Consider the following 23,291-nt stretch of genomic DNA (forward strand, 5'->3'; position numbering starts at 1 on the left):
AGCTGTTATTTCTAGCATATCAAGTTTCCCTCAGTGTCTAATCCCAATGTGCACCTTTTTTAAAATTTATTTACGTTGTTTAGAAAATAAAAATTATTTTGTTCACAAAATTTAATTAAAAGAAAAAAAATGTATGAAGTTAACAAAAACAGATAGTGTGTTATTCTACCTATCTACGTTGTTTAGAAAAGAAAAAAGTAATTTAAAAAAAATTATTTACTTTGTTTAAAAGAAATTATTTACTAATTTGCATACGCGCGCGCGCACACATGTATTCATTTGCGCGCGCGCGCACTTTTCGTAGGATCGACCACTCACGACTAGCTAGCGCGGACGCGCGACTGCGCGTTCGGGTCCGCTCTGCTTGAGTAGTACCTTTATTTACTTCGTGTAAAAAAATTATTTACTTTGTTTAGAAAAAATCCTCATATATGTTTTGCGCATGACGCGCACTCACGCTAGGTAGTCGTAAGATCGACTAGTCACGACTCGCTAGCGCGGATGTGCGAGTGCGCGCACCCGGACCACTCTTCTTGAATAGTACCGAGAACTGTGCTATGTCTTGTAGAAGGCTAACCGTGGTGCATCATGTGTGAGTGTACGTAGCCGTTTCTTGCTCAGTGTGGTATGTCTGAGGTTGTCTATGTGAATGCCTGAAGTCGTCTGTTGAGTTAGACACTAGAAGGTTGTTATAGGGTGAAAGCGGGGAGGAGGGAATTTTAGATCAACCAAGGAGCCATATCATGTCACTTTATGCTGATTAATTGATTTACAGATCAATCACGTGAAACTGGTGGCTCACTTGTGATCCCGAACTGAATATCTTGCAGTTGGGATTCAAATGCCTACAATTCTTTCTTACTCTCTCTTTTACCAATTTCAGTACAACCATTGCTGTCTTCTACATCACTTATTTTATCATGTTATCTTTGTAGTTCTCCCCTCTTTCACTTTTCTTTCAATCTTGATCTGACCTACATTTTCGTCTCCTTGCTTATTCTTTCTTTCATTCAACCTTATCTTTTACTGATTACCCGTCTCACTTGCTGACTAACTTCAATACTTCTCTTTGCTCAGCATAGCCACTGGCTCTACCTTCCACATAGTATCACAGAAAGAAGGAAATCAGAAAAAAAATGTTACTTCATGTGATATTTTGTGTACACATACTTTTATCAATTACATCATGAACAAAGATTTTTTCTTTTCAATAAAGATACACTTTTGGATATCCCATTAGTCATTTCTGTTTTGTTATTAGTATATTTGATATATTTAAAACAGAAAAGAATTTTCATCTCCAGTTTTTTAATAGCCTGAATAGAAAGGTTAATTTTAGGCACAATGTAAATTTTTGCAGTTGAGTGGGTATTGTTGACTAACTCAATCTATTGTACTTATAGTACTTATGTATTTCTAGAGAGATGAAAGGCAGTGTTGAATCAGGTGAGAATTTAACTCAAAATATAGAGGAGTAAGACTAAATACTATGAGGCATTATTTCACTAACCATTCTACCAATTCATTTTCCCATATGTTATCAAAACATTTTACATATATTGATTTCTTTTGATAAGTTTATATAGATACTCACTTGAAAAGCAATAGTTAAGTTAGCATTGACATGTACACATTGTAGTACGCATTATTCAGAGCTAATTAGATATAAATAATTATACTGTGAGGAAAGACACTATTTGTCAATGATTAATATTTTGATTATTTTGGCAAGTATGAATATCCTCAGTGAAATATAGACTTTATTATACTTGCTGAAGTAGTGGTGATAGTTGTTTTGAACAAAATAATCTGACTAGGACAATCTCTGACCATATTAAGGTATTGTATTAAACAATGTTTTAATCACAGAAGTGACAGCAGTGCTTATGACTCTTTTTAACACTTCCAAGATAGGTGAAAAGAAGGGAGGAAGGTATCCTCAAGAGTGGAATCAGCTTAAGGCACTCAAGAACCAAATTGGTTAAATTTGATGATTTTTTTTTGTTTCTTTTTTTTTAGGAACAGCTAGATGTATTGGTGAACAGCCAAAGGCATTGGGGAGCATAAAGATTATAGTTGTAGTTGAGAAAAACTTAGCTGACATGGAAGATGGGAAGCCATCTGAATATTGGAAAAAAGTTTCCTCTATCATGATGATTTGTGCTAGGTATCATAATGCTAACATCATGACTGCTGCTCAATGCTCTGTGAATATTGTGGCCAGCAGAAAAGGGACACAGTAGGTATTCTGATTACATCATCATCGGAATACATCCCTACATCTTTGAACATGTCTTAGGCTCAATTCAGATGACTATTTGAAGTTGCTGGAAGGCCATATATGTAGCAACAGGATTCTGCTCCCTACTATACCTCTGAAAAGAGTCAGAAGTGGTTGGTGGAGAATTTCAGTGATTTTCACCTGCCACAATTTCTGTTTTTTTTTAATTCCCCCAGTTGTAATCCCACAGTTGAGAAAGACACCAACTGTTCTGCCTGAAATATCAAGGTCAAGCCAGTGGCCAAGATCAAGGAGGTGACCAAAGGTCTTCTCAGGGACACTGAGGAACACGTACCAAGTTCTGGAGCCGTCATGAGGTTGTGGTGAAAGCTGAGGGCAGCCATAATCTAGTTGATATTTTTTCAAAAAATATTTTTATATTTGCATGGGATATTGTATCTACTTTTCCTTTTATGCAAACTGTCAGATTTAGTTTGAACCACCTGTAGATTACAATGGGATATTGATCTTGGAACACAAAGAGCCAGATCAATTACCACAAGGTATTTTATCAAATGCTCTAGCAGTTCTGCCAGTACACCACCCTGAGCAGGTACTTTATCAATCTTGGCCAAGTTAATCTCAGTGGGATTTGAACTCAGAATATAGAGAGCTTGAATAAGTCCTGCAAGGCATTTTGTCCAATGCTCTAATGACTGCTTATTCACTGCATACATACTGTAGTTAAGACTAAAAACTCGAGTCCAGTACTTTTATCTTTTTGGGTATTTCAATTTTAAGGACATTTGGGTTTATCATATTTGACTTAATTATGCTTAATGATCATATTTACAGCTCCATGTTTACTACTTTAATTTTTTATCAGTTCTTTGGGTATAGTGAAAATTTCAATCCCATGTGATATATATTACTTTTGGCTGTATGTTTTTCTGCTGTTCCTAACTTTGTATTGTTTCTTCTCTTATCAAGGTTTTAGATGTTCTTTAGTTTTAGTTATAAAATTGTTTCTTAATTTTAATCGTATTTATCTTCTTAAAATTCCAAAAATATGTCATATTTTCTACAGATTTGTTGTCGTAGCCAGATGTTTGACAAAATAGTTTCGGTGGTAGAAGTAAAATGGCTGAGTGGATATTGCTTAAAAATGATTAACTTCAAAATAACAGGTTGAGTGAGGTTGGAGGAGGAGGATGGTGGTGGTAGTTGGGGTGTTTTTTTTGTTTTGATTGTCATAAATGTATTCTTTCTATACTTCCTGACACCAGTATTAGCATACTGGTGTCACAATAAAAGGAAGATAGAAAATAAATAAAACTAAAGAAACAGTGACAGGGATGAGATGGTAATGGAGGAGAGACAATAAGATAACTTCCTATTGATGGGAAGATATTGTGTCAGAGGAGGAGTGTACCTTTTGGTAGGAATCCTCTCAATTCCTTTTTAGGACAGCTCCTCTGTCACTGGCACCTAGGTCTCGTCTGTGGCTCCATGAACTGTTTGCATATAGAAGTGCACTACTTCATTGGATGGTCAGCTCTTGGTGCTATTCTTTCAGAGCTTGTCACCCCATACATGTAGAAAGTGGATTTCCAGCAGACTATGTGGAGAAAACCCAACTACCATTGATCTAGTTTCAACAGACAGAAAGAATATCCAAGCAATGTTGCTGTGGGACATCTACTTTATATCACAGTAAGACATATCGATCGCTCTGGTCAGGAAGTCAGAGATGAGAGAGTGAAGCTGGTCATTTGATGCAGTCCTCTCTCACTTTAATCAAAGTTCAGTGCATGTCAGCACTCAAATATCTTCAGAAGAAGAAAACAGCAGATAATTTGATGAAGAGGTTGGAGTATCATGTTCATTTATGACAATGAAATTCCATGACTTCTAGTTTTGTGACATGGTAAGTCTATAGGCATGAGTAATCATGAATCTCTGGTCATCTGCTCAGCTGAATCCTCCATTGTTGTGGTGTAAAGAGGTGGTCATCTTCTAAAAGAAGGGGTGAATAACATTGCTTGGTAAGGAAATTGAATAAAAGAACATAAATGATGTTATAGAGGAAGAGAGAGTAATGAAAGAAGGAGTAATGTGAGAGAGAGTGAGCTAGTGATGAGTAGTATTAAAAGACAAGACTTGGTAAGGGAGAGAGAGAGAGAGTTGTGGATATCAGTAATGCGTGTCAGAGGAGAGAGAATGATAATAGGGAAGCACAGTGATTGGTGATCAAATTGTAATGAAGAGAAGACAGAAAATCAAAACTTAGCATAAACGTAATGGGCAAGAGAAATCCCGATGTAGATATTATTGCAACATTTGTCACCACGACCATTTTTGCATCCATCTTCTCATACTTGCATGGGTTGGGTGTGTCCATCTCACCACAGCATATTGCTACTTTTGCAGTCTTTACTCATCTTTATTGGTTTGGATGCATTTTACCTGATGTAGAAACTTTATGAAGGCTTTCTTGACATGTGTATACTCATAACTGACATATTTAATTTCAGATGGGGCTCTCCACAGAATTGCGATTCAAAGTATATTTTAGCTCATTCATAAGTGCAGGCATTGCTATGTAGTTAAGAAACTTGCTTTCCGACCACATGGATTCCAGTTCATTTCCTCTATATGGGACCTTGAGCAAGTGCCTTTAACTATAAAACCCCAGTCTAACCAAAGCCTTGTGAGTGGATTTGGCAAGTGGAATCTAAAAGAAACCCATCTCTCTCTCTCTCTCTCTCTCTCTCTCTCTCTCTCTCTCTCTCTCTCTCTCTCTCTCTCTCTCTCTCTCTCTCTCTCTCTCTCTCTCTCTATCTATCTATCTATCTATCTATCTATCTATCTATCTATCTATCACACCAACACAGAATTTTATGCGTATGTGAGTATTTGTGTCTCATCTTGACAGCATGCAATAATTGTGTCAACATCATCCCACTAGTGTCTTTCATTTCCAGTCTTTGTAAAAGTGTCCAATGAAGGAAACAAGTGAGGATTGGTGATAAAAAGGGCATCTAACTATGGAAAATGCCTCAGTGAATTCTTTCAGACCCCTGCAAGCATGGAAAAGTGTACATAAAAATAATGATGATGATGATCCAAGAGTTTTCTGCTAGATATGTATACTTGCTTGACCTCTCAAAATGAATTGTAGATATACAATTTGAAAAAAAAAAAACCTCTTCTTGAGAACTAATTTCTCAATTTAATGAGATATCTTTACTGGAATTGATAAAAGATGTTTGCATTAGTGTTGTCTTTTCATGTACAGTTTGAATCATCGAACTTTTAATTTACAATTTGGTCTAAAATATATGATGATAGTTATTTGTCTTTTCATTTTGTTTTTTATATTGACTTCATTTTTCTAACAGTGTTGGCTTGTATGTTCTTGTAGTTTATGAAACATTGTTGGTGACAGGGCTATTAGAGAAAAGAAACAGGCTTGGAAGGAATGGAAGAACAGTGGTAGCAGGGAATTGTATCAGACTGCCAGAAGGGAAGCTAGGAGACAGGTTTATTTAGCCAGAGGGGAAGCAGATAAGAAAAAAAATTGCCAATGTTCTGCGCTGTGAGGACCAAAGACTTGAAGTATTTCATGTGGCAAGACAGCGGGTGAGAGAGAATCGTGATGTCGTGAGAGAGAAATATGTCTGCATGGATGATGGTTCACTTGCACTAAACGAGGCTGCAAAGAGAGGTTTGGAGACGCCACTATGAAAGGTTGCTCAATAAAGAGAATGAATAGGAGAAAGAGAGTCTGCCGAATGTTGACCCAATAGAGGGACCAGCTATCCAAATTGACAGTACCTTGGTAGATAAAGTAATTAAGAGTATGAAGACGGAAAGCCCCCAGCCCATCAGGAATCACCACAGAGATGCTCAAAATATTTGGCAGTGTCGGCTATAGCCTAGTCACCCGTATAGTTAACCAGATGTTACATGAGGTTGTCATACCTGATGGCTGGTGTAGCAGCACCATGGTCAACTGCTACAAAGGTAAAGGTGACACTTTAGATACAAATAATTACAGAAGTATCAAGTTGTTGGATCAGGTAATGAAGGTCATGGAGAGGATCATAGCCCAACTAATTAGGGAGAGAGTCAGCTTAGATGACATGCAGTTTGGATTCGTGCCAGGGAAAAGCATCACTGATGCTATATTTCTGGTAAGGCAGCTGCAGGAGAAATACCTAGCCAAAGATAAACCTCTGTACCAGGCTTTTGTTGACATGGAGAAAGCCTTTGACAGGGTCCCCCCGATCCCTTATCTGGTGGTCAATGAGGAAACTAGGGATAGATGAATGGTTAGTGAGAGCTGTGCGAGCCATGTACAGGGACGCTGTCAGTAAGGTGAGGGTTGGCAACGAGTACAGTGAAGAATTCCAGGTAGAGGTAGGGGTCCATCAAGGTTCAGTCCTCAGCCCCCTCCTATTTATCATAGTCCTTCAGGCAATAACAGAGGAATTCAAGACAGGTTGCCCCTGGGAGCTCCTCTATGCTGATGACTTTGCTGTAATTGCTGAGTCACTATCAGAACTAGAGGAGAAGCTTCAGGTGTGGAAGCAAGGATTAGAATCGAAGGGCCTTAGAGTCAGCCTAACTAAAACCAAAGTCTTAATAAATAGGAAGGCAGACAAACCACAAATCCCTTCAGGTAGATGGCCCTGCTCGATCTTTAGAGAAGGCATAGATATAAACTCTATAAGATGTACCCAGTGTAAGCTATAGACACATAAGAGGTGCAGCAGTATCAAAGGAAGGCTAACTGGGAAGATAGTTTTTGTATGTGGCAGATGCTCAGGAACAATAAACACTGAAAATGTGCAGAAAACAGCTTCTGCCACATTCAAGGAAGAAAAACTAGAAGTAGTTGATAGCTTCTGTTACCTAGGTGACCAAATCAGTTGCAGGGGTGGGTGTTCTGAAAGTGTAACTGCTAGAATAAGAATAGCCTGGGTAAAGTTCAGAGAACTCCTACCTCTGCTGGTGACAAAGGACCTCTCACTCAGAGTAAAAGGTACACTGTATGACGCATTTGTACAAACAGCCATGTTACATGGCAGTGAAACATGGGCCATGACTGCTGAGGACATGCGTAAGCTTGCAAGGAATGATGCCAGTATGCTCTGCTGGATGTGTAATGTCAGTGTGCATACTCGACAGAGTGTAAGAGCCTTCAGAGAAAAGTTGGACCTAAGAAGCATCAGATGTGGTGTGCAAGAGAGACACTGCGCTGGTATTGTCATGTGGTGAGAATGGATGAGGATAGCTGTGTGAAAAAGTGTCACACTCTAGCAGTTGAGGGAACCTGTGGAAGAGTTAGACCCAGGAAGACCTGGGGTGAGGTGGTGAAGCACAACCTTCTAACATTAGGCCTCACCGAGGCAATGACTAGTGACCGAGACCTTTGGAAATATGCTGTGCTTGAGAAGACCTGGCAATCCAAGTGAGACTATAACCCGTGGCCTATGCCAGTGGTGTAACCAGCCCACTTATGCGTACCTTTCCTTCATTGGACGCTAAACTGTTGAGGCAAGTGAAATCGAAATGAAATTCGATGACAGCACCGCTTGACTGGCATCCATGCTAGTGGAGCATGATCATTGCCAGGACCGCTGACTGGCTCCCGTGCCAGTGGCATGTAAAAAGCACCATTCGAGTGGGATCATTACCAGCGTTGCCTTACTGGCACTTGTGCCAGTGGCATGTGAAAGACATCATTTGAGCGAGGTCGTTACCAGTGCTGCTGGATTGGCTCCTGTGCAGGTGGCACGTAAAAAACACCTTTTGAGCGTGGCTGTTGCCAGTATTGCCTGACTGACCCTCGTGCTGGTGACATGTAAAAGCACCCACTACACTCTCGGAGTGGTTGGTGTTAGGAAGGACATCCAGCTGTAGAAACTCTGCCTGATCAGATTGGAGCCTGGTGCAGCCATCTGGTTCGCCAGTCCTCAGTCAAACCGTCCAACCCATGCCAGCATGGAAAGCAGATGTTAAACGATGATGATGATGATGACTTCATTTCCTTTGCACTCATATTTGTGGGTTCACCTTCTAAGTACATTTATTTTTGCATTAAGCAGATGAGAAACAACTAATTGAAGTGAAGATTTTTCATATATGCAAACCAATGAACCTTTCATCAATTTGACAGTTCAGTCATTATGACGTGGAAGTCTATGATCCGTAGTATCTACTTTGATCTAACTAGACTTAGCCATTGTCAATACAGTACATGGAAAGTATTGCATAACAATGCTCAATGAATAGAAAGTACTGATGTTTTGGTTCGTTGTGTGGTAGCTATCAACAAGGCCAACCAACATTTAGTTATACATTCCAGGCAAAACTAGATGCACATTTGAATATAATATTTTGAAAGGTGGCAATCTGGCAGAAATGTTAGCACTCCGGGCAAAATGCTTAGTGGTATTTTGTCTGTCTTTACATTCTGAGTTCAAATTCTGCCAAGGTTGGCTTTGCCTTTTATCTTTTCAAGGTCAATAAATTAAGTACTAGTACTGGGGTCGATTTAATTGACTGCCTCCTCCCCCAAAATTTCAGGGCTTGTGCCTAGAGGAGAAAAGAATATAATATTTTGAGGACATTTTATTTTTTTGTTTTATACAAGCTGGATTACCTAGCATTGCCTGGGTTACTGCTGTTCTTATTCAGATTAGTAAACAATAAATACAAAGATATATTTTTTCTCATAATTGTTTCAAAATATCTATATTTTATTAAAAAATATACAAGTTGTAATGATAATAGAACTTAGAACTGAAAATCTGTCAATCTTGAAGTACCTCAGGGTAAATAATTTTCATTATTGGTGTTGGTTTTTGTTGGTGTCCTAATGAATAAATTGTTACTGCTTCTAACTCATGCATGAGCAACTAACATAGAGTTGGCCATGGGAGATGCATGTAGTAGAGAGATGAAGTCCAACTACATGGAAGGACTGATCCTGAGATTTGTTAATTGAAATACCAAAACTTTGACTGGAAACTGAAGCCTCTTAAATTCAAATGCAACATCTGTAGGTATGAAAGGAAATTTTGGAATAAAGCCATTTTCTCCTTTGTGACATGGGGCTTCACGGAAGTAACAATTAAGCGAGTTCCATTACACTGGTGAAGTGGATTAAGATTCCTAAGCAGCATAATAGGAGCATCCAGCTTTAGTGTCAAGTTATGCGGTGGCATTCCAGTGGGTTTAAGTGTGTTCAGAAATTCAACAGAGTATTGAACAGCCTGATCTTGATCAACTGTTGCGTGAATTGATGGAAAAGTAATTTCTCATGTATCTGTTAACTTTTGAAGAAGTTCATGATTGAGTTTATCAACCATTTCATTAGTTAGAGCCAGTATAGCTCTTTCACATAGCCAGTTTACATCAGTGTAATAGGCAATCACATATACACTGACACACACATACACTCTTACACTGACACACACACTCTCACATACACTTACATATACTAAGACACACAGACATACATTTTATGTAACGAATGCGCAAACAGACACACTCATATATACAAAATGTATTGTCAATGTCGTGGTATAAAATGTCCTTTACTATCTTGTACGTATCAAACACACAAACACACACACACTTACAGACACCTGCACACTCGTATACAAAATATATGGTGGTGGTGGTGGTGGCATAAAATGTACTTTACTATGTCATACGTAATGAACACGCAAACATGTACACTCTCACTGACACATATACACTCATATACAAAATGTGATGTTGTGGTGGTGGTATAAAATGTCCTTTACTATAGTTGACTATAGAAAGATTATTTTAGATAAAATGTTATATTGTTTTAAATCCAAATGAAAATAGAAGTTACATGTTGACATTCACGAGGTCTAATACTATTATCTTGTAAAATTTGATTTGATTTGATGGAGCTGTTTGAGAATGCATAGGGAACAGACAAAGAATTTTATATATATAGAGATTGTGATTTATAAAACACACACTCATCTGATGTAAAAACATATAATAAAGAGTGTTATTTTTGATATTTCAGTATGTTCTTAAAAAGATCAACTTGAAAAGTACATCCGATAAAGAACGTAGAGCAGCTGAGCAAGAAGCAAGATTGTTATCCAACTTAAAACATCCAAATATTGTGACTTACAAAGATTCCTTTCAGACTGGTGAACGATATTTGTACATTGCCATGCAATATTGTGAAGGTGGTGATCTCTACACTTGGCTTAAGGAACGCAAAGGGAAGGTCTTAGAAGAGAAGCAGGTTGTGGAGTGGTTCATACAAATAGCTATGGCTCTACAGGTAAAAAAAAAATTTATATCCAAACACATTTTGTTTTTGCAGTTTTTATGTAATACATGTAATTCTTCAGACATTTGGTATTTCAGAAGCACAGAGCCTAACAAGTGTCAGTATTATTTCACAGTCAGATAGCATGAAGAGTATTTAGTTCTGAAAGCTAATTGCTTCAACGATATGCAATTGCTGAAATGGAAAAAAAAGACAAGACAATTATACAAGAATCAGCAAATCTAAAATATTAAGAAAAGAAAATAGTTTTTCAATTTTTAACTTTGAGTAAAGCTATATTATTTGCATTCAGGAAATATGAGTTCAATCAAAACTTCTTAAATCATTTAGGTACCTTGAAACATTTTTATTGGAGATAATATTTAAATATAAATGAGTTATATTATGTTGAGATTTCAGCACAATGTCATTACTTATGCATAAAAATAAATTGCTACTCATTATGGTTGGTGAAAGGTAAAGATGGCTGAGTTGATAGTTGATGGTTTGAATTCTGTTTGTGATGTAGCACTGTGCATTTAATATGCCATTTCTTATTGGTTTAGTCCACGTACATATGAATAATTACTATAGATGTAGGTGTGTTGTAAGAAGTTTACTCCCCAACCACATAGGTTTGGGTTCAGTCCCACTGCGTGACATTTTGGACAAGTGTTTTCCACTATAACCATGTGCCAACTGAAGCCTTGTGAGTGGATTTCGTAGAAGGAAACTGAAAGAAGCCCATTGTATATACTCTTTTACTCTTTTATTTGTTTCAGTCATTTGACTGTGGCCATGCTGGAGCACCACCTTTAGTTGAGCAAATCGACCCCAAGACTTATTCTTTGTAAGCCTAGTACTTATTTTATCAGTCTCTTTTGCCGAACTGCTAAGTTACAGGGATGTAAACACACCAGCATCAGTTGTCAAGCGATGATGGGGGAACAAACACAGACACACAAACATATACACACACATACATATATATACATATATTTACGATGGGCTTCTTTCAGTTTCTGTCTACCAAATCCACTCACAAGGCTTTGGTCAGCGCCCGAGGCTATAGCAGAAGACACTTGCCCAAGGTGTCACGCAGTGTGACTGAACCCAGAACCATGTGGTTGGTAAGCAAACTACTTACCACACAGCCACTCCTGCGCCTATACATATATATGTGTGTGTGTGTGTGTGTGTGTTTCTTTGTGTCTATGTTGGTTTCCCACCACCGCTTGACAGCTGGTGTTGGTGTTTGCTTTTTTACATCCCCATCAGCTAGTGATTTAGCAAAAAGAAACTGAGAGAATAAGTACTAGACTTTAAAAAAAGAAGTATTGGCATTGTTTCATTCAACTAGCAAATTCTTCAAGCAGTACCCCAGCATGGCTACAGTCTAATAACTGAAACACATAAAAGATCACTGTTGCAAGCAAAAATTGTACAATTAATGAATGTTTCATTGTATATGGGGTCTGAGAGGTGGGTGGGAGACCACTTCAGTGTATTCTTCTATAAAATCCCTGTAAATGCTTCACTTTTAGGGCTACCAGAAGTTATCTTTGGATTGATTGTTAATTGTTAGATATTCTATTTCTCTCAATCAAACAAATCAGTTCTCTTTTATGTGTATGTTGCAGCTATTGCCTTGATATACAGAACTCTAAGCCCACTCTATAGAATACCTTCACATTGTTTTAATTTATAATAAGAATTGAACAAGTTATAGCTGCTGAATCTGTTTTTAGTTTTTTTAACTATTGTATTATTTTTCTAAACTTAGCTTGAAATTCATGTTTTGAAATCGAGTGGTTAGTATTTGGTAAAGTATTGCTCTATTAGTTACTTGACAAGTAATAAACTTACAGATTAATATCTGTAAGTTTATTTTCCCTTCACTGTATAACATTAAACATACCTTAAGGATGAAAAGATAATAACTTTCCTGTTAACTAATGTCAAAACTATTGCTGGTACTATAGATTTGAACATGATTCAAGTGTCTGTTTTGTTCTCGGTTCAGTGATGCTTCAAGTTATTTAGATGATAGTACATCTAAGGAAATTAATGTGCAAAAGTCTAGCATTCTATCCAGATATATTTATCACATCTGTCAAATGCTCTGAAAACATGATAGAAATCTATGAATCCTTTAGAGTCCATGAAACAATCAATTAAAAAAGTTGATATATTCTAGAATTATTAAACTTCATGGTATACAACACCAGTGAAATTAATGATTATGGTTGAAAATGTCAGACAAGTTCAAGATTTTGTACATTTCATATTTATAAATAGTGAAAATCAAGATATGCTTGTTGGAAGTATTAAGCTTATGGTTCCCCTGTGTCCATTTTAATGTCCCTTTTTCCCATGTTAGCATGAGTTGAATAAATTATTATTGAGGCATCATTTTACTGCTGGATACTCTTCCTGTCACTGACAAATGACAATTACATCTTCTCAAAATCTGTAGTACAGCACTACAGTATGGTTTGTTAGCTGGGAATGTCAACATAATGTCACTTTTTTTGCTAAAATGGTTTCTTGTGAACTGCAGGATGTAAACATTCACAGATACACATATATACATACAGATGGACGCCGACAGCTCCATAAAGAAGTGTTGTTCACTCAAAGTGGATGGAACTCATAGTAGAGGGAGACCCAGGAAGATATGGGACAAAGTACTGAAGGACAACCTCAGAACGCTGAGCCTTTTGGATGGGATAACAAAGGACTGAGATACCAGACATCTTTCTGTACTAAAGAAGACCTGCCCTCCACAGCAGAAGTGTTAAGGCCCCTGATGAAGAGGACTGGCCTGCAAGAGTCCTGTTCTGGTGCCACATAAAAAGCACTTGTGCTGGTGCTAGTGTCATGTTAAAAGCACCCAGCACACACTGTAAAGTGGCTGGTTTTAGGAAGGGCACCAAACCTTAGAAACCAAGCCAAATGAGACTGCAGCTCTTTGGCTTGCCAGCTCTGGTCAAACCAGCCAACCCATGCCAGCAGGAAAACAGATGTTAAAGGATGATGATACATACATGTATATCATCATCATTATCATCACCATGTGTACTTTTCCATGCTTGCATGGATCAGATGAGACTACATATGGGCATAGTTTTTCTACATCCAAATGTTCTTGCCAACACCAACTTCACCTGTTTCCCAGCAAGGTAATAATCCCCCGGTCTATTGAACAGCAAAAGACCCAGACTAATGGAGAAATGCAAAAAACTGGAAGTAAATGATGCCTGCTACATGAAAGGTGAAACTTTCGTTTACAATCAGTGAACACAAATGAAGATTAGAGGAAATACAAACATACTCATGCACACATACACACTTGCATACATATATGTGTGTGTGTGTGCATGTGTATACACACACACACACACATATATATTATATCATCATTGGCGTTAGGAAGGGCATCCAGAAACTCTGCCAAATCAGATTGGAGCCTGGTGTAGCCATCCGGTTTTACCAGTCCTCAGTCGAATCGTCCAACCCATGCTAGCATGGAAAGCGGACGTTAAATGATGATGATGATGATTTAACCCTTTTGTTACTTAGCCGGCCGAAAAATTTTTTGGTTCATAAGACCAAGCCGGCCGAGAGTACCTTATTGTTATTTAAATGTAAATTCAAACCCAAATCTCATTAGTACATTCGTTAAAACACGTGATTTCACTTTGCAAACAGTTGAGTTATTGTATCCGACATTGTTTGGCGTGATATTTGAACTCAGTGAATTTTGGAAGATTTTTTTCTACATTTTTTGCGGCATTAATTTTTTTCAACTTTGAAGATGGAGAGGAGTTTCATGCTATCAAGCAGTGATTCCGAATTTGAAGGTTTTTCAACCGAAGATATGGAGATATCGAAGAAAAGAATGAATCAGCTACAAAAGCATGTGGTGAAAGATAATGAATCGGATATTTTTGTATCCGAAACTGAAAGCAGCAATTCTGAAAGCAGCGACAGCGACAGCGAGGATGATTTTACACCAGAATGGAGTAAAGATTTTAAAAATATTTTTATTAACAATTTTTCTGAGGAGACAGGGTCTACCCATAGTCTTTCTCAGGAAGCAAAACCTTTAGACTTCTTTTTCTTATTTTTACCAGCATGCTTGTTTGATATGATTACTGCGGAAACAAACCGTTATGTAGAATGTAAACAAGCCGGAAAAAAAGATAGCTTGTGGTTTCCTGCAACCGTAGATGAAATACGGGCATTTTTTGCCATAAATATTATTATGGGTATTAGACAATTACCCAGAATAACAAATTACTGGAGCAATCAGGAACCTTTTGGTGATGAATATGTTTCCAGTATTATGACCCGAATACGATTCATGAAGCTGAACCAATATTTACATGTGAGAGACACTAGCAGTACCCCAGTATGTGGAGAACCAAGCTTTGATACCTTATTTAAAATAAGACCCCTCATCGACTGCATTCAAAATGCATATAAAACATTTTACAGGCCTGAGAGATACTTATCCGTCGATGAGGGCATGGTGGGGTATATAAGAAGAGTACGTTTCCGACAGTATATGCCAGGAAAGCCCACAAAATAGGGGATCAAAGTTTGGAAAATTTGTGAAGCAAATACTGGGTACTGCTGTGGATTTAGCTTTTATACAGGAAAAAGAGACAATAATGTTAGTCAGCATGGCCTAGGGTACGATGTGGTCTGGAATTTATCACGTCCATACCATAACCAGGGCCGTATATTATTTTTTGACCGATTTTTTAGTTCGGTCAAACTTGCGGTGGATTTAGAAGCTGTGGAAACGTATACATGTGCTACAATAATGGCTAAGTAGAAAAGGCTGCCATTGGATAAAAAGAAAAGCAAAATTAAAAAAAAAAGGTGAAATAATCCAACGGCAGAAAGGAAATCTGCTAGCAACCACATACAGAGATAAGAGGCAGATAAATTTTCTATCTACCAGTGCACAACCATGTGTAGATGAAAATGGCACTCCGTTTGTGAACCTTGATTATAACAGGTACATGGGTGGTGTCGATCGGCTGAACCAGATAATGAGTTGGTAGACCGGGTAGTAAATGGTGGTGATACCTGGTTTGGTATATAGTAAACATGAGCATTGTAAATGCATTCATATTATATACCAAATCAGGAGGGGTTCGCAAGCGGTGTGACCATCTGCAGTTCTGAGCAGATGTTGCAACGCAGTTGAGGGCAGGTTATTCCTCCAAAAAAATAACTGCAGGAAGGAAAAGCAAAGCCTACCAGAGAGATATCCCTCTGAGTTCAGCTGATCTACATAAATTAGAAAAAATCGGGGGTCGCAAAAGGCAGTGCCATGAATGTCTACATCAACAAAGAAAAACTCCCAGTGGACGGCCAGTTGAAACGTCTTTCCAATGTGCATTCTGCAAGGTTGCAGTATGTAGAGTGGGATGTTTTATAACTTTCCATGATAGAAATATTGTGTAAATATTTTTTGTATATATATACAATAAGATTGTATAAATAGTTTTCAAATTTACTTAGTTTTACTTTTTATTTTAATTTACCTGTAAGGTGAGTGACAAGTTTTGATTTAATTTCTATTGTACATCTTTATTATATATGTTCCTGTGTATTTATGTATGTGTGTGAGTATATTTCATTTAGTTGTATTCAATTTTCTAGTTTTCTTCAAAAACAAATTCCAGTATTTCAGTTTATTTTACCTTTATGGTACACCTGTTCTTCTGTGCATTAAATTCAATTGATAATCTAGTGATGTGCACAAGTCTTCTATATCAAAATTTTGTTGCATACCCAATTAAATATTAGCTGATGACACATTTTCTATGGTAATATTTAAACAAAATTTTAATATTTTTACATTTTGCTCAGTTTACCTGGATTTACCTGTAATTAGAGTCACTTTGAGACAAAAATTATGCAATAGAATTGATTAAGAACCCTTTCTTCAATTATGTTCCAAATATCACATTAATATATTGATAAATAAAAAAGTTACAGGTGTTTAATGAGACTAGTCAAAAATTCATGATTATTTTAGAATTTAATTGAAACTCATGAGGGGTGTATTTTGGTCAGAAATATAGTAACGAAAGGGTTAATGCCCCTTTTCTCATACTGGCATCAGTTGGATAGTCTGACATGAACAAACAAGCCCAAGAGCTGCACCATATTCTAGTGTCTACTTTGGAATTGTTTCTACAACTGGATACCCTTCCTAAAACAAACCACTGTACAAAGTGTACTGAGTGCATTTTACATGGCTATCAGCACTAGTGAGATAACCAAGTATCTGCAAGATAAGACCCCTCTACTCAGTGGGATATAGAATTGAGGGCTAAACTAGCACAGAGGGATAGGAGTAGGTGTTTTGCTGAAGAGGTAAATACATGGCTTGCCCATCTGGAAAAGATAGAGAGAGAGAGAAAGAGAGATGTGAGGTCAGGGTACAAGGTGAATATGGCAGACAGGATAGAAAAGAAGAAAAAATGGATGTATAGGTAAGTGTGCTGAGTGAGAATAGTGTGACAGATAATTAGAGATAGGGAATGAGTTGGATGTGGAGAATATCAGTTCTGTAGAGGGTAAATGAATGAAGGAAATAGGTTATACAGAAGATTCATAGAAGAATGGGTGTCAGAAGATGAGTTGTAGGGAGAGGCTTAACAGAACCTCATTTTTCACTCAGCACATTTGTACCTTGTTGTACATGTGCAATGATGTTCTCTAATTTCCCACTCTGGTATAGTACTCCATTTTTTTTTATAAATCCTCGATTAAAATTTCATATTCCACAACCCCAAACTTGGGATTCATAATTACCACTTCTAATAGGTGCAAGCTCAGTAATTGATGGTGGAGTTTCATAACCAGTATTTGTTTTTAAAAGGGAAGAGTATTTTTCAAGATAATGTTGATGTCAAATAGGTGCAAGCCACCTAATTGCAAACCCTGAGAATCACTGATCAGGTTTCCACTTTAACCAAGTTAATACCATACTGTAATCCTGGAAAATCCCACCCTCTACCATAACAATCACTTGGACACCATAGAATTAGCATTAACACAAGGAACTATGGTGAAACAAATATGAAACATCATCACCTTGACTCCTATACTCCTAGAGACAATTTAAACACTTGATCAGTCAATCAATGCTTATAGTTCCTCTCTCCCACTAGACTTGTTGTTTACTCAACCCTCATTGCTTATATGTTTATATGATAAATATGCCATTTAGTGTGTATCTATGTATAAATATTGTGTTAATAATAATAATATTGCATTAATAATAATTGTATTAAAAATAACGATAATAAATATTATTGTATTGTAGTAATAATAATAATTAAATATTAAAATTTATCGTAAGTCTTGTATGCAGATAATAATTAGAATACTAAGCAACATGGGGGAACTATTGTAATTCTTTGCGTAGTTTCTCTGTCACAGCAGCCATTAACATATTTAAGGAATAGTTTTGGTAAACATCATTCAGTTTTGGCTGTCACCTTGTTCGCGAAACTTCAGCTAAATTTTTATCTATTTCATTTTATTCAAATGTGACTCTCTCAATCAATGCTTACAATTCCTCTCTCAACAGCTCCCCCACCCTAGAAATGTTGTTCACTCAATCCTCATTGCTTATATGTTTATATGATAAATATGCCATTTAGTGTGTATCTATGTATAAATATTGTATTATTTGTAATAATAATAATAAAATATTAAAATTGTGTGGTTCGCAGATAATTAGAATTGTAAACAACATGGGGGAGCTATTGTAATTTTCTGTGTAGTTTCTGTCATAGTCGCCCTCCCACCCTACCCTTTCAATCTAAACATGCATGACTTGCTTCCCTAGCTACTCATACTCCTGTTCTGAGAGTAGAGATCCCCCCTCTTTGTACCCATATACCTGTGTGTTTGCACCTGTTAAAGTACTGTATACATGTAGGTATGTGCTTATGTGGACTCTATATTTGTATATGTGTATGCAAATGTATGTGCTTGTGGGTATGTATTTATATATCTAAGTGTATGTCTGTGTAGGCTGCATGTGCATATGTATGTGTATGTGTATGTATATATATGTGTGTGTGTGTATGTGGTTATATGTGATCTTAGTGTTTGCATATGTGGACTGCATGTGTATATATGTGATCTTAGTGTTTGCATATGTGGACTGCATGTATATATATGGATATAGGTGTTTGTGTAAGTAGGTAAATGCATAAATGTAGATATGTGTGTTTATATATTTATATGTATGTATGTATGTATGTATGTGTATATAAACATGTAAGACTGATATTGTGCTGTGTAGTGTTTGTGTCTCCCTACCTCTCTTCCTTGTCAGTCTATGTGACCCACTTTTATGCCCTCTTTCCCTCTCTCCTTTTTGTCCCTTATTAGGGACGCTGTATGGGATTGAGGAAATTGTAATTCAATTGAATTGAATAGGCTATGTATAAAAACACTATGCCATCTGGCAAGCATTTGCACAGATCTTCTTTTCAGGTACTAACAAAAGACTCACAGCAACTGCCTAGGCCACTACCATCAACATTGGCACAATGAAAGGTAGGTCTGGTGAGATTATTGAAATGGTGGAGCATCGCCATGTCAAATTCTTCTGGATAGGTAGGAGTGAGGGAGTGGGTAATGTGGGCATTTCTTAGCAGAAAAATTGGTGGATGGGGTAATTGAGGTAGTCAGAGTATGTGATAGGGTTATTAAGCTAAGATTTATCATAGATAAATTAACAGTTACATTTATCTCTGCTTATGCTCCACAAGCTGAGCTGGCTGATGACCAGAAGGACCAATTCTACGAGGTCGGTCTGCAGACTACCTCAACGACAAATGACAGAAACTGGGTTATTGTGGCTAGTGACTTTAATAGACATGTTGGGCAGCATTCCCATGAATTCTATGAGGTGCATGGTGGTTATGGTTTTGGCCCCAGGAATGAGGAAGGAACAAGGCTACTGGAATTATGAGATGCAAATGATCTCATGATCTACAACACTAACTTCAGTAAACCAGCCAGCCAGCCAGCCACCCAGTCACTTATCAGTCCAGGAGGCAACTAGATAGGCAGATGCTCACAAATGCAAAGTCTTTCCCAGGTGAAGAGTGTACACCCCAACATAAGCTATTAGTGACTTCAAAATTAGGGTTAGAAAGACTCGGAGAAATAAACTACACTGGACAAGGTTTATGGAAGCACAAAGACTCAGTTAAGAAATTCAGAGACCCAGACGGAAATTCAGAGACATTCTACAAGAAGCCTCTAATGACAGAGAGCTGGAGGTAGAGACATGTAGCTTAGAAGGCAATTGGAAGTTCCTGCAGGACAATCTACTGAGGACTGCAGACCAAATCTGTGGCTGGTGCGAAGTCTCAGCTAGGCCACAGGTGACATGATGGTGGACAGTACTATAGAAGGCCTGGAAAGATTGGAAAAACAGTAGAAACAAAATTATATCAGAAGGGAAGCTAAGCAACAGGTTTACATAGCAAAAGGAATAGCTGAAGGCCAGAGGTTTGCTAATGTTCTACAGCACAAGGATTAGCAGCATGAGGTATTCAGGACTGCAAAGCAGTGTATCAGAGAGAATAGAGATGTGAGTGAGAAATGTGTGCAAATGGATAATGGTATGATTGCACTTAGTGACTCAGAGAAGATGTGTGAAAGTGCCACTAAATGGGGAAAATGAATGGGAGGAGGCAGTCTTTCAAATATTGAACTAATTAAAGGACCAGCCATCAGGTTTGATAACAGTATAATAGATAAGGCAATTAAGGATATGAAGACAGAAAAATCCCCCTGGACCATCAGCTATCACTGCCGAGATGATTAAAATATGCCACGGTGTGGGATACAGCCTAGTCACTCACATCGTTAATCAGGTTAATCAGGAAGGCATTATCCCCAATGACTGGTGTAGCAGTATTGTTAGCTTTGATAGAAACAACTACAGAGGTATCAAACTGCTAGACCAGGTCATGAAAATTACAGAGAGAGTTATAACTCAATTGATTAGAAATAGAATTAAACTAGATAAGATGCAGTTTGGTTTTGTACCTTGGAGGAGTACCGCAGATGCCATCTCCCTATTGAGACCGCTACAGGAAAAGTATTTAGCCAAAAGTAAGCCATTATACTTGGCTTTTGTTGATCTGAAGAAAGTTTTTGACAGGGTCCTCTGCTCTGTTATATGGTGATCTCTAGGAAAGCTTGGTGTAGAGGAATGGCTTGTTACAGCTGTACAAGCCATGTACAGAGGTGCTGTCAGTAAGGTAGAGTCAGCCATGAATATAGTGATGAATTTAGCGTACAAGTAGGGGTTCACCAAGGCTCAGTTCTTTGTCCACTCTTATTCATCATAGTCTTCCAGGCCATAACAGAAGAATTCAAAACTGGATGCTTGTGGGAACTATGATATGCTGATGACTTCACTCTTATTACAGAATCTGTGGTAAAGTTGGAGAAAAAATTCTGAGTATGGAACTAAAACCTGGAATCAAAGGGCTTTGAAGTTAACCTAGCTAGGACCGAAGTTGTTATCAAGAAAGCAGACAAGACTCTCTTTCTGTCAGGGAAATGGCTCTGCTCAATATATAAGAAAGGGGTGGGAAGTAATTCCATTCGCTGCATCCAGTGTAAGGTATGGAGACAAGAGATGCAGTAGAATCATAAGTAAGACTAACAGATAAGGCTGCTTTCGTGTGTAGCAGATGTGCAGGAACAATAAGCACTAAGAGTACACAAGACTTAGACTCTCTCAAATGCTTAGGAGGCTCTCTTGAGGTAGTAGATATTCTGTTACTTAGGTGACCAAATTAATAATGGGGGTGGATGCTCTGAAAGTATTGTTTCTAAAATAAGAATAGGATGGTGGAAGTTCTGAGCACTACTACCTTTGTTGACAGAAGGACTCTCTCTCAGAGTGAAAGGTAGATTGTATGATGCTTGTGTATGAGTGGCTATACTCCATGGTTGTGAGAAGTGGGCTCTGAATGAAGAGGACATGCATAGACTAGGGAGGAATGAAGGCAGTATGCTCCACTGGATGTGTAGCATTAATGTGGATGAATGACTAAGTCCAAAGGTGTTGAGAGAAATGTTGGGTATAAGAAGAATCAAATGCAGTGTGCAAGAGAGGAGGTTATGCTGGTTTGGACATGTGTTGTGTATAAATGAAGACTGCTGTATAAAGAAGTGTCTGTTACTGAAGGTGGATGGTACTTGTGGGAGAGACCCAGGAAGATATGGGAGGAAATGGTGAGGACTGATCTCAGGATATTGGGGTTCATGGAGGAAATGACAATGGGCCAAGATGTCTGGTGATACAAAGTCTTAGACATGAACCACCCATGTCAGTGTACCTGAGCTCTAGAAGCTCCACCCACACAACAACAAAAAATTTCACAAACCAAACTACTTATACATCTCTCTCAAACTGTATCTCTTCTCTTCTCTTCCTCACATTTCCTCTTTGTACACTATGATTATCTCCCACCACTCAATCCTGTCCTCGGTACTTTGCTCACTGTATTGTTGCTTCCTCACCTCTATATACCCATGTCCTCACCGGTCACAACATTCCCCACTCCCAACTTGTGCCTCTTGGCATCACCTGGCCACATATATAACGACTGCCATACCTTTGAAATATGCCACCATTTACCTCTCTCTTCTTTTACCATCCCATCTATGCTCTGATCCCCATTTCTTGCAAGTATACCCTGGCACCTCGCCACAATCTGTCTCTTACACTTTTGCTGTATCTCTTCTACAGCAGTGCACCTGTTTCTGCCTTCATTCTTGATCACTCTCTCTCTCTTTCCTTCACTTGCCTTTCTCCTTGGCTAGGTAACCATCTATCTCCTTTATAGCAGTGCACCTGTTCCTCCCCTCTTTCTTGTTAGCTCTCTATTTCTCTCTCTCTCTCTCTGGCTGGGCAACCAGGTACCTCCTCTATGAGACACCTGCTTCTTTCTCTGACATATGATCATCTCGTCCAATGCCCCCTCCCCTCTCAAAGATTCCTTGTTTTGCGAAGTTACTTCATGGCCCTGCAGTGAGGAGGTACTTAAAAAGTATCCAGCCCACACTGTAAAATGGTTGGCATTTGGAAGGGTATCCAGCAGTAAAAACCATGCCAGAACAGACACAGAAGTCTGGTGCAGGCTTCTGTCTGGCCAGCTCCTGTCAAACCATCGAATCCATGCCAGAATGGAAGGCGGATATTAAATGATGATGATGATGATATATATATATATATATATATATATATGTGGATCAAACAGTTTTGTTCAAATTCGTTGGTACTCTTGAGTTTCTAGCATGATGCTAGTGGTCAGCCATTTTGAATCTGAATGAAAGAAGTTGATTGTTGTTACATGTAACTCTCAATAGATTGGTTGAGTGCCCTTCTTTCATTTGTCCACTCATTCATATGTGTGAAATTTGATTGATATGCCAATTTCACATGAAATTTAGTGCTCATCAGTAATGCTTACTGCATTGAAGGTGGTGAAGTTAAATAGCCCATCATTATATATAGATTTTACCATAGGAATCAGTGGCTGATTCCACAAACTGGTAATGTGAAATTTATAAAATAATTAAGGTGGCCTCACATTTTAGTGATGATGAATTGATTGCTTATATATATATATATATATATATAAATATATATATATATATATA

At 37.9% G+C, this 23,291-nt stretch overlaps 1 protein-coding gene across 7 annotated transcripts in view; it reads left to right on the plus strand.

Annotated features, from left to right (window-relative positions):
- LOC106872580 (serine/threonine-protein kinase Nek4) overlaps nt 1-23,291 on the plus strand; it is a 216,828-nt gene that overhangs the window by 6,044 nt on the left and 187,493 nt on the right. For all 7 annotated transcript variants that reach the window (XM_052967279.1, XM_052967281.1, XM_052967280.1 and 4 more), the window contains exon 3: nt 10,299-10,565. In XM_052967279.1, coding sequence (XP_052823239.1) covers nt 10,299-10,565 — 267 coding nt within the window. The remainder of the gene's footprint in view (nt 1-10,298; nt 10,566-23,291) is intronic.

Source organism: Octopus bimaculoides, chromosome 4 (genome assembly GCF_001194135.2).
Source record: "Octopus bimaculoides isolate UCB-OBI-ISO-001 chromosome 4, ASM119413v2, whole genome shotgun sequence".
Classification (NCBI taxonomy): Eukaryota; Metazoa; Mollusca; class Cephalopoda; order Octopoda; family Octopodidae; genus Octopus; species Octopus bimaculoides.